General features: G+C 44.3%; 1 protein-coding gene across 1 annotated transcript in view; it reads right to left on the reverse strand.

Moving 5' to 3' along the window:
* Positions 1–9,008, reverse strand: part of Kpna6 (karyopherin subunit alpha 6) — a 29,046-nt gene extending 20,038 nt beyond the window's left edge. Inside the window, exon 1 of the mRNA XM_028759838.1 lies at positions 8,929–9,008. Coding sequence (XP_028615671.1) covers positions 8,929–8,932 — 4 coding nt within the window. The 5' untranslated portion in view covers positions 8,933–9,008. The remainder of the gene's footprint in view (positions 1–8,928) is intronic.
* Positions 9,009–12,570: the final 3,562 nt, after the last annotated feature.

The raw sequence follows: 12,570 nt of genomic DNA on the forward strand, positions 1-12,570 counted from the left end.
GAAACTAAAACCCACTCGAGGATTCAGACTCTTAGCTTTCTTCCCTACAACTGCCTCCTCGGTCACTGACACCATCATGATCTCTTTCAAGGACCATCATACTACTTAAGGAATCTCCTAGTGGCGGCCATGGAGAGAGCACAGCAGGTCAAGGTGCTTACCACCAAGGCTGATACCCTGAGTTGACCTGAGCTCAAGCCTGAAGAAGCTACAGAGGAAGGGACACTTCTGACCTCCACACATGTGCCATGTAAAACCAACACTCATACCCAACAAATGTAGGACTTTCTAGAATTTATTACACCCCACCAGAAATACTCACACACAAAAGAGGAAATGAGTGGAGTGCAGGATAGGCAAAAATGTCATAAAACTCAAAAAACCAACAGGAAAAACTTAGATTCGAATTTTAGAAGTGAATTGAGTCTCTGAGATAAAGAGGACTAAAAGCACCAGGTATGTGATGTGCTTCAGGAATACTGACAAACACACCCAACAATGGGTGATGTGCTTCAGGAATACTGACAAACACACCCAACAATGGGTGATGTGCTTCAGGAATACTGACAAACACACCTAACAATGGGCAGGCCATAGAACTACGGTTCTCAACCTGTGTGGTTAAACCGTCAGAAAACGCATGTTTTTGATGATCTTAGGAACCCCCAACCAGAAATTTATTTTTGTTGCTACTTCATAACTGTAATTTTGCTACTGAACAGTGTCTCAGTTCCTAAGAACATCCCATAGGCTGAGACTCACTGCCTGCCACAAAGGCTATGCAGCTTGAGAGTCTCTGAAGCACTAAACCGCTGAGTTCCAAGGAATTTTTGTTTGAGACAAGAATATCAGTTAAGAGTCTAGGCTGGCCTCCAATTCATGACCCTTCTCTGCTCAGTCTCTTGAGTGCTAGGATTACAGGTATGCATAACCATACCCTGCTCACAAAGTACTTTTTGCAATCTAGTATTTTATTGAATCTTCACTAATAACCTTAAAAACAGTATTATTGGTAGAACATGGTGGAACATACTTTTAATGCTAGCACCAGGGAGGCAGAGGCAGTTGGATCTATTGAGTTTGAGGCCTGTTAGGGCTAGACAATGAAACCCTATCTCAAAAATGAAAATAAGGGTGTTGGAGAGATGGCTCAGTGGTTAAGAGAACTGACTGTTCTTCCAGAGGTCCTGAGTTCAGTTCCCAGCAACCACAAGGTGCCTCACAACCATCTGTAATGGGATCTGATCCCCTCTCCGGGATTTGTCTGAAGACAATTACAGTGTATTCATAGAAAATAAATAAATTAAAAAAAAAAGAAAATGAAAATAAAAAAAGTATTCTCTAGAGGACTAGAGAGATGGCTCAGTGGTTAATAGCACCATTTGTTCTACCAAAGGACATGAGTTTAATTCCCAGCACCCATACGGCAGCTCACAACTGTCTGTAACTCTAGTTCCAAGGGACCTGACACCTCGCACCAACGCACATAAAATTAAATTAAAAAGTATTCTTTGCACATCATTTTAAGGAGCCTGAGGTTTCACAAAGATGCTTCACAAATTTGCTTTACAAATGCTAGAGAATACCCTTTATGAAATTGTGCTTTAAGAAAAACCTACATAGAGCAGCTCAGAAGAGACTGAAGTGACAGTATTACAGTGTCCAACTGTAATACAGGAAAGCAAAAAAGTTCAAGATGGAGAAGACTTTCTGCCCTGCAGTTTGTGCCAATGTGTATCAGGCCAGGAGAGGGCTTGGTACTAATGGGACACTCAGGTGACAAGTGTTTAGTGTCTTCTCTCAGGTGGCTGAATAAAGCTGGGGGAGGGCACAAAAATAGATAGATAGATAGATAGATAGATAGATAGATAGATAGATAAGGACGTTCTGGCTTACCTGGCTAGAAGTATTATCAGTTTAAAAGATTCCATTATTTGCAGCCAAAAAACAAATTAGAAAATTTCGTTATCCTATCTTAGCACCAATATAAGACATTTGGGGACTGGAAAAATGAGTGACTCAGTAGTTAAGAGTACTAGCTGTATTTTAAAGGCACTGATTCACTCCCCAGCACCTACATGGCTGCTCACAACCACCTGTAATTCCAATCCCAAGGAATCTGATGTTATCATCTGGCCTCTACAAATATCAGGCACACAAGTGATTTTTTGAAAAAGAGTTTCTCGACGGGCGGTGGTGGCGCACGCCTTTAATCCCAGCACTTGGGAGGCAGAGGCAGGAGGATTTCTGAGTTCGAGGCCAGCCTGGTCTACTGAGTGAGTTCCAGGACAGCCAGGACTATACAGAGAAACCCTGTCTCGAAAAACAAAAACAAAAACAAAACAAAAAACAAAAAAAAAAAGAGAGAGAGTTTCTCTGTGTAGTCCTGACTGTCCTAAAACTCACTTTACAGACCAGGCTGGCCTCAAATTCACAGAGATCCGTGAGAGATGCTTCATCTCCTGAGTGCTGGTGTGCCTGTTTAACTCAAAATATTTTTAAAAGCTATTTTGGCAGCTCAAAGTTTGGAGAGAGCTTCTCTCCATTTGTCCTCTGTAGCTAACTCCTGATCCTATTTAGCCTAGACTAGCCCTGAACTTGCTTGTAGCTGAGGATGGCCTTGGGGTTCTGATCTTCCTGCCTCTACTTAAACGGTTGAGATTACAGGTATTGTCCAACATACATGGTTTATGAAGTTCTGGGGAATCACCTCAGCTCTTTGTACATTCAAGACAAAAATTCTGCCAACTGAGCTACAACCCTAACTCTTGGCTCATCTATTTTCCATTTATGCTGGTTTGGGTATATGTGTAAAGGTCCAATATAACCTCATGTCCATCCTCCATATGTGATTTTAGGCTTGGCAGCAAGCATCATCTTGCTTGGACAGGGTTTCTCTGTGTAGCCCTGGCTGTCCTGGAACTCACTCTGTAGACCAGGCTGGCCCCAAACTCAGAAATCCGCCTGCCTCTGCCTCCCAAGTGCTGGGATTAAAGGCGTGCGCCACCACCGCCCGGCCTACCCACACTTTTAAACTACCTATTATCTACAAATTATGCCTCATAATCTTGGCATTGCTAGTGACAATTTCAGAATCAGAAAAGAGCTTTTTGCAGAAGCAAAACACTGCCCTTAATAGCCCATATTCTGGTAACAACTATACCAAGGCTATTAATAGTCTATTTATAGTCATAGCAATGGGATATGTTCTGAGAAATTCATCACTGTGTGAGCATCGAGAGTCTACTTATATGATCCTACTACGATGGTGTATTTTATTATACACCTAGGTTATATAGTATAGCCTATTGCTCATAGGCTAAAAAGCATGCTGTGATACTGAATATTATAGGAAATAAAAACATTACAGGAAAAAATAATGCACTACAGGAAAGGCACACTGTATAGGACACCTATTCTGATTGGAGTGCATTGCTAACTCACTTTAGGAGAAGTAATAGTGAGCAGGGCATCTAGGATACTGTGGCTCCCTCTGCAGGAAACCAACACTGTACCTAAACTTACAACTTTTTCTTCTCTGGGGCAGTAGAGATGGTTGGGTGGTTAAGAGCACTGACTGCTCTTGTAGAAGATCCATGTTTGATTCCCTGGATCTGTACATACCTGGCTGCTCACAAATGCCTGTAACTCCAGTTCCAGGGGATCGGATGTACTTCTCTGGGCTCTTCAGGTATCTGTACTCACAGGCACATACCCACACACAGACACGTATCTATTTACACATAAGAAATATAATTTTGCTGGGCAGTGGTGGTGCACGCCTTTAATCCCAGCACTTGGGGGGCAGAGGCAGGCAGATTTCTGAGTTTGAGGCCAGCCTGGTCTACAGAATGAGTTCCAGGACAGCCAGGGCTACACAGAGAAACCCTGTCTCGAAAAGCAAGAAAGCAAGCAAGCAAGCAAGCAAGCAAGCAAGCAAGCAAGCAAGAAAGAATTTCTCTTATTTTTATGTGCCTGTATGTAAGGGAACTACATGTATGCCTGGTGTCCTCAGGGGTCAGAAGAAGGTGTTGGATCCCCAGTTATTGACGTTATGGATGGTTGTGAGCTGCCATGTGGGTGCTGGGACTTGAACTTGGATCCTCTGCAGAAACAAGTGCTCTAAACCAGAGCCATCTCTTCAGACTGAAAATAAATCTTAAAACAAACAAACAAACAAACACCCCAATGACTTTTTTCTTCATTTTTACATTATAAAATTTTTAACAACTTTTTGACTGTTTTGTAATAATAGGCTAAAATAATACACATTTTTTTATATACAGGCTACAACTGTATAAAAATGTCTTCTTTCTTTATAACCTCACTTTCTGTTTTGAGATGTGGTCTCACTGCATAATCCAGGCCAGCCTTGAACTCATGACAATCCTTCCTCAGCCTTTAAATACTGGGATTGTGAAAAGTCAAGCAAATACCACCATGGCCCACCTCATTTCTTAAACAAAACAAAACCTCTAATTTTTTTTTATTTATGTGTCTGTACCTATATGTACATGTGTGTGGGTGATCACAGATGCCTACAGAAGTAGTGTAGTTATAGGCTGGTGAGTTGCCTGATGTGGATGCTGGGAACTGGTTCTGTACAATAATAAATACTCTTAACTATTGAGCCTTCTCTTTAGCCCCAAAAATGTTTTTGTTTTTCAGCCAAGTATGGTGGAGCTTGCCTGTAATTCTAGCACAGGGGAAGCTGAGGTAGAAAGTTCCAGGTCACCAGTGCTACAAAGTAAGGTCCTGTTTCAGAAAAAGCCCAAGATACCAAAAAAAAAAAAAAAAAGGAAGGAAGAAAGAAAGAAAGAAGAAACAAGAAGCAAAGAAAGATAGATATACTTTATCACTTTTTTTCAGCTGGAGAGATAGTTCAGTGCTTAGAGCATTTGCAGAGAAGCTAGTTCAGTTCCCAACAACTATCTCCAGTTCCAGAGGATCTGATACCTTCTGCAGGCCTCCAAGGACAGCAAGCACACATGTAGTACACAGACATATGTACAGGCACTCGTACATATACATACAATGAATAAACCTTTAGTTGCTGCAGAGATGGCTTAGTGGTTTAGAATAACTTGAAAAATGTAACATAGTTTGCTTCCAAATGCTCACATGCTGCTTAGAACTATTCATAACTTAAGGTTGAGGGGATCTGGTGTGCCCTCCTGGCCTTTGCAGGCATCAGTCACACACACACAGTGTGCACACGGTATACACACAGGCAAAGCATGCACTGTTTTTATGTTTTAATTTTTCAAGACAAGGTTTCTCTGTGTAGTTCTGGCTGTCCTGGAACTCACTCTGTAGACCAGGCTGGCCTCGAACTCAGAAATCCTTCTGCCTCTGCCTCCCAAGTGCGGGGATTAAAGGCATGCGCCACCACTGCCCGGCCACTCATTGTTTTAAAAAACGATTTTTGTTTGTTTTTCAAGACAGGGTTTCTCTTTGTAGTCTTAGCAGTCCTGAATGAAACTTATTCTGTAGACCAGGGTGGCCTTGAACTTGAGATCCACCTGCCTCTGCCGCCAAGTAGTGGGATTAAAGGCATCAGACACCCTACGTCTGCAGTTACAGACAGCTGTGAATCAAACCCCAGTTTAAAGAGCAGCTGGTGCTCTTAACTGCTAAGCATATCTGCAGTCCAATTTACTAAGTCTGTGTTCATGAAGAGGGAGTGAGTGCATGCATAGTAGTTAGTAAGAGACACTTTGTGGCTTCCAGGGATTAAACTCAAGACTTCAGGCTTGGCAGCAATCACCTCTGACCTCTGAGCCATTTCAGCCACCCAGCTCAAACTTCTTTGAGGCAGGGTCTTGTTATGTTGCCCAGGCTCCTTCATTTGTTGGACTCAAAAGTCCCTGCTTCAGCTTCCTGTATAGTCGGGACAAATCGTGTAAGCCACCATGCTGAGCTAATAACTTCAAATTGTTAAAGAACTCACTAAGATCGACAACGACAAGAGCTTCTTCAACTATATGTTCTCTAGACAAGTGGAAGGTTTCAGCTTTATAACCGTATGGATTTTAATCATAATTGCAATGTGCTCTTCACAGAAAAGTTATTATGTGGTACGTGACTATTCATGACCATTCTATGATTTTTGCCTGGGTTCAATACCCAGACTACTGAAACACAAGAAAACAAAAACCAAACCAAACCTAAAGACAAATCAAAACTCCAAGAAAGCAACGATTCAGGCATACACTCTAGTCTGGATAGAGGGCACAGTAGGAGAGTTCCTGTGTTTCAGTTTCTTCAACTCAAACACAAGAACATGAGAACTAAACGAATTAATCTAGAAAGTATCTGAACGACTGCTGAGTGCTCAGCAAGCTCCTTCTAGGCACCAGCTATCAGTAATACAGCTTCCAGGTAACTTTTTCTAAAACAGTTTAAAATACTGGCCGGGCGGTGGTGGCCCACGCCTTTAATCTCAGCACTTGGGAGGCAGAGGCAGGTGGCTCTCTCTGAGTTCGAGGCCAGCCTGGTCTACATAGTGAGTTCCAGGACAGCCAGGGCTACACAGAGAAACCCTGTCTCGAAAAAAAAAAAAAAAAAAAAAAGAAGAATAAAAAAAAAAAGAAAAATGAAAAGTTCTTCCAGAAGCTCCAGAACCTTCAGATCTAAGTGGCCTCAAATCAACTACTGCCTAGGGCAATGAAATACAAGAACTGGTTTGGAGTTTACACTAATCCAGAGTAAGATAGCCAGTACCCACTAGAATTCATTGGGTTGAGGTCTTTGCTAGAGATGGTCAAGAATAGTTGCACCACCAACACAGGCAAACAGTATAAAAGTCAGGCCCTGGGAGCATGCACGTAAGAGGCAGTGAAGTACACTAGCCTCTGGGTGAAGGCTGGCTGTATTATAACCAGTACCTAACGGGCCTAGATTGCTAGCCTTGCACTAGTTACCTATCTTCTCAAAGCATCAATTTACTGTTGCTAAGGGGATTATCCAAACTACCAAGGACCAAGCATTGTGATTAAATAGATCCTTATATTAGTCTGATCACTGAAGTTGAGCTGGAAGTTACCTCACTCTACATACTAAGAATTCTTTCTAGGACCTTGGTCAAGTCTAGTTCTTGCACTGAAGAACTTTTACATTCTAACAGAAAAAAAAATACTAACTACCAACTTAACACCTCAAATCTTTTTTTTTTTTTTGGAGACAGGATTTCTCTATGTAGTCCTGGCTGGCCTGGAACTCAGAGATGCGCCTGTCTCTGCCTCCCAAGTGCTAGGATTAAAGGCGTGGGCCACCACACCCAGCTAATACCTTAAATCTTGGAGGCTGATGTGAAGTAAAATGTGAAAGAATCTTGCCCCTGGCTGCTGCGTATTAGCTGTTAGCTTCTTTGAGACTGTTTCTCAGTCTGTAAAAATGAATCTCACAGATGATGGCTTTCCCTCCAGGGCTCCAGTTAAGCTGCTAAATCAATCTATACTTCCCCGAGGATCTGGAAAGTAGAGTGCTTCAGGGAAAAGAACCACTGTACTGAAGGTGGGAAGAACGCCATGTTGTTTGGGGAGCTCTTCCTAGAGACATACTCCCTTCCTAGAGACGTGAAGGCTCAGGCATGGAGGAACGTAGGGTTTGTTGTGCTGTGTTAAGACACCTTCTCTACACACAATTTTGTTTGAAAATTAAGTAACAGGATGAGAGGTAGCAAGTGGCAGGCCAGATCTGATTCTGAAATCACTGGAAGAGAAAGTAAATTATGATCCTTCAGAATCAGAGATTATAGCAAACTCCAGAAATGCTTTTGGAGCCCTCCTCCTACAATAGGTGGGGTCAGCAATTCACTCTGAACTTTTTCAGTTTCATTCAGACTAAAGAATTCAAACTGCGCCCATAACAAAACAACTTCACAACTTTATGCAGGGTTAAAACGGTCCCCTCCTTTTATCCCACCACTAGAGGGCCAGGCCATAAAAGGCACCAGTTAATTCCTAGGGCTCAGGGGTGATCACCCTGGTTTAATCACTGTGTGACCTTGGGTAAGTTACTTTACCACTCTCAGCCTCAGCTTCCCCATCTGTAAAACAGGAATAACAACAGCACCTATCCCACTAGGTTGCAATTAGGTTAAACTAAGCACGTTAAGCATTGACAATGATGTCTGCACGTACAGATTAGCAAATTTAAAGTTTTTCACTTTACTGATGCCAATAAATTACCGATGCTGGTTTTGTTTCTCACTTCAAAGACCACCAGCATATTCTTTTGGGCAACAGCCTTCTTATCCAGAATCCGCTTTAAAAAGATCAACAGGTCTCTCTTAAGTCTCTGACCTGTCTGTGCCAAGAAGTCTTGGCTTTGGTCTTTCGAACACTACGAAGGCTGTCACTGAGTCTAGCCGAACCACCCCATTTCTGCGCCGACTGGGACATTTTCCTGGCCTTTAAAGGCCCAAGCTCTGCTGGACCCAGCCTGCCCTTGGATACTGGTCCAGAGCTAGCCTGCCCTGCGTCTCCCCTCCAGAGGACTCTACCCTCTCCGTAGGCAGGTAGGACTTCACCTCGTTCAGACGCGCGTCGGCCAAATGCCCATGGAAGCAGGCTCTCCGCGGCGGCGTTCAGGCCTGCTGCCCGAAGCCCGGCCCCCAGCTCCACAGCAGGCGCAGGGCTAGAGGGCAGGGCTGTGCTTACCCCGGGAAGCGCGAGCTCCGACCCGGGGCCACCACGTGGGAACACCCCGGGGCGCTAGCTGTCCGGAACCAGTCCCGGGGGCTGCTCCCCGTGCGGCCCTTACGCCGGCCCTAAACTGGCCTGAGGGGCACTCCCGATCTGCCTTCTCCTCCCATATCTATCTGGATGCTTCAGACATCTACTTCAGACTAGAGACAGGCCCTCCCCATACCCCGCTCCCCAACACCTCAGCCCGAACACTCATCTGCTGAGCCGCCTCACTCACCCATCGCGGCTCCGCTCGCTCAGACTTGGCGGCGGCCGCAGCGGTAGCTTCAGCGGTAGCTTCGGCAGACAATATGGCGGACCTACAGGACGGCGGCCTGACGGGGACAAACGTTTTATACCGTGCTAAACGCGTTCTTAACCCTCACGCCCCCTTCCCTCCAAGGATAGGCGCTGGTTTAAAGAGAACGCAGCCACTAAAGATGACAATTAGGGACGGAATAGACAGACAAGGCTGGAGGGAGACTAGAAGGAATATGTACTGAACAAAGAGTGCCAAGATCTCAACTGTTTCTGTTTTTATTTCTTCTTTATGGTGAGACCTCCTTTCCCAAAAATTCTTTATAATTAAGCCTGAATAGACACTGAACTAAATAAGGAATTATTTAGAGCAAGGAAGTGATTCCTTCAAGGTTGTGGAGATAAGGAAAAGAAGTGAAGATTAAACTGGGGTTTGATTCTTGTTTTTGTTTATTTGAGACAGGATCTTAACTATGTATCTCTGGCTGGCCTGGATCTCTATAAACCAGGCAGACTTCAGACTCAAAGAAATCCACCTATCTGCCTCCCAAGTGCTGGGATAAAAGGCTTCCAGACCTGTTGTTTATTTACGGGAGGCAGAGTTTCAGATATACCAGACTTGAACTCCAGATTGTCCGGCTTCCACCGTCCCACTGCTGAGATCACAGGTGTGTGCTATCACACTAAGCACAGTTTGTATGGTTCTCCAGCAAAAGGGTGTGTCGGGATAGGGGCTGAGCCCAGTAACCTTTTAATGACAGGGATCAGTTCTATATTCCTGAATAGTATGGCCACCACCTTTCAGTGTCTGAAGGATAGCTATTGAATGAATAAATGAACAAACAAATAACAGGTTAGTATCTTCCCTTTTTTTTTTGCCTTTTTTTTAAAGATTTATTTATTTTATTTATGAGTACACTGTAGCTGTCTTCAGACACACCAGAAGAGGGCATCAAATCTCATTACAGATGGTTGTGAGCCACCATGTGGTTGCTGGGATTTGAACTCAGGACCTCTGGAAGAGCAGTCAGTGCTCTTAACCACTGAGCCATCTCTCTAGCCCCTGTTTGTTTATTTTGTTTGTTTGTTTGTTTGTTTTTTGAGACAGGGTTTCTTTGTGTAGCCCTGGCTGGCCTGGAACTCACTCTGTAGACCAGGCTGGCCCCAAACTCAGAAATTCGCCTGCCTCTGCCTCCCAAGTGCTGGGATTAAAGGCGTGCACCACCACCACCCGGTAGGTATGTTCCCTTTTCTAGTGATGAGGACCTTGAAGCATGTGCCTTTTGAATCAAGGAATTTGGGGCTGATGCTTATTAGAGCTCCTTATTTTGCATGATAGCACTCCAATCTTCCACATCAACACACAAAGCCGGGGTTCCATCCAATCTTGCCAACTCTACCCAAATGCCTGCCTGATAACGGGAACCAACTCAAAAGTCAAATTCTATGACTTGAGGGAAAGGAATACTGCTTAACTTCCTCAGTCATCACAATAATCTACCTCCTATCTCACCTATCTCCAGGCCCGATTGTTCTGCCTCATCTGCCTTTACAAACCACAACAGCAAGGACCAGAGAGACAGCTCAGCAGTTGAAAGTGCTTCTGGCACTTTTGAATCCCTGGAATCTCTGGTGTACAGAGATCTCCAACTTCTGAAATTGCATGCTACCTCTGCTCACATGCTGTCAACCAAATGTATCTGTACACACACGCACACAATAAAAAAAAATTAGTGTTTGGACTAGGGGTTTAGCTCTGTGGTAGATACTTGCCTAGCAAACATAAGTATCCTGAGCTCTGGAAGAAAAAAAAAATATGAAAAAGACCAATACAGGCCGGGCGGTGGTGGCGCACGCCTTTAATCCCAGCACTTGGGAGGCAGAGGCAGGCAGATTTCTGAGTTCGAGGCCAGCCTGGTCTACAGAGTGAGTTCCAGGACAGCCAGGGCTATACAGAGAAACCCTGTCTCGGAAAACAAAAACAAACAAACAAACAAACAAAAAGGTAACTAAATACATTGTGTAACCCTTTTCCTAGCAATTTCCCACTGGCTGCTCTTAGGAATTCCAATTCACATTTCCATCCGGCATGCTGGTTCTTGGGCCACTTACCAATAGGAAATTCGGACTCCAACCATGCTGAGGAACACTTTTTCCCAAGCAGGCTATCTTCTCTGCGTCTGCAGAAGCAGTTCCCACTACTTGGCACGCAGTTCCATCCCTTGTCTTGTTTGACCCTGTAGTAAACCTTTCTTTGAAGATCTAGTTCAATTATCAGTTCTTCTGAGAGACTGTCTTCCCTGCCAGGGTATCCGTCCTCTCCGCTCTGTTGTTTTGTTGAGACAAGGTTTCTCCGGGTAGCCCTGGCTGTGTGTTCTGCATTTTTTTTTTCAGCATTCCCTACTGGTTTCCTTTGGTTCCTATCTCCCCATCATCTAAGGAAAGGAGAGCTCTTCCCCATCCTCATTACCCGAGTGTACCTCACAGTACCTGCTTAAGAGAGACACCAAACTCTCTAGTCTACAGCTCACCCTGCTCATCTCCATATCCAGAGCAGAAAGGCTCAGGTGTGCGCGTCCCTTTTCCTTCCAGTGTTCTATGTTTAGAGGAGCCAGCTGACCCTTCCCACTTATTTTTCTTTCTGTTCTAGGACACAGCTTGCTCACAATCACATCCTCCCCCTTCATCCAGCTTTCCAGAGACCTTCCATTTTCTTCACTTTCACATGTCAGAACCACATTCTGGCTCCCGATACACTAGTCAAGTAACCCTCTGATACTTCACTCTCACTGGACTGGCTTTCCTCCTCACACTCACCTAGTGACCCCAGCAACCATAACTATCACCTCAGAAGCACCTCAGAGTTGCAATAGGCTTCCAATTGTGCTGCCTTTTTTTTTTTCAAGAAATACAAATTTAAAAATTGCCTTGTTTGGGCTGGAGAGTTGGCTCGGTGATTCAGAGCACCTGCTGCTCTTTCAAAGGACCAGGGTTTGATTCCCAGCAAATGGGAATCAGAAACCATCTGCAATCCCAATCTTGGCAGGTTCAATACCCTCTTCTAACTTCCAAGGGCACCAGGTACAAAATGGAACATATACATATATAGACAAAGCACTCATATACATAAAATAATAAAACTAAAGGTATGTAAAAATCACATTCATTTAATGTGTAGAGAGCCTAGAGGACAATCTACAGGAGTCAGTTATCCCCTTCCAACATACTGGTCCCAAGGATGGACTTGGTTTGTCAGGGTTGGTACAAAGCGCCTTGACCCTCTGACCCATCTTGCCGGCGCTCCCTCCCCAGTGTAGCAGTATCCTGGCCTGGCACCATCATCTTGTACAGGGCAGGGTGGCAGTGACTACATGCTGGAAGAACCTTCTAGAGCAATAGTGTCACCACCTTTTAAAGGATTGTTTTTTTAATTGCCAGCTCTATCACTTTGTAGCCATGTTACCATGAGCAAATCACTAGAGCTCCAAGTTTCAGTTGACCTGTAGGAGTGAACAGACACAGCACACATCTTCCTAGGTCTGGGATGGCCTGGAGTAGTACACACAGCAGTATCTGTACACAAGTGACGTTCAATTAGCAGAAGCCACCAGAGCCACCACGG

This window comes from Grammomys surdaster, unplaced genomic scaffold (genome assembly GCF_004785775.1).
Source record: "Grammomys surdaster isolate TR1022 unplaced genomic scaffold, NIH_TR_1.0 126313, whole genome shotgun sequence".
NCBI classification, from domain to species: Eukaryota; Metazoa; Chordata; class Mammalia; order Rodentia; family Muridae; genus Grammomys; species Grammomys surdaster.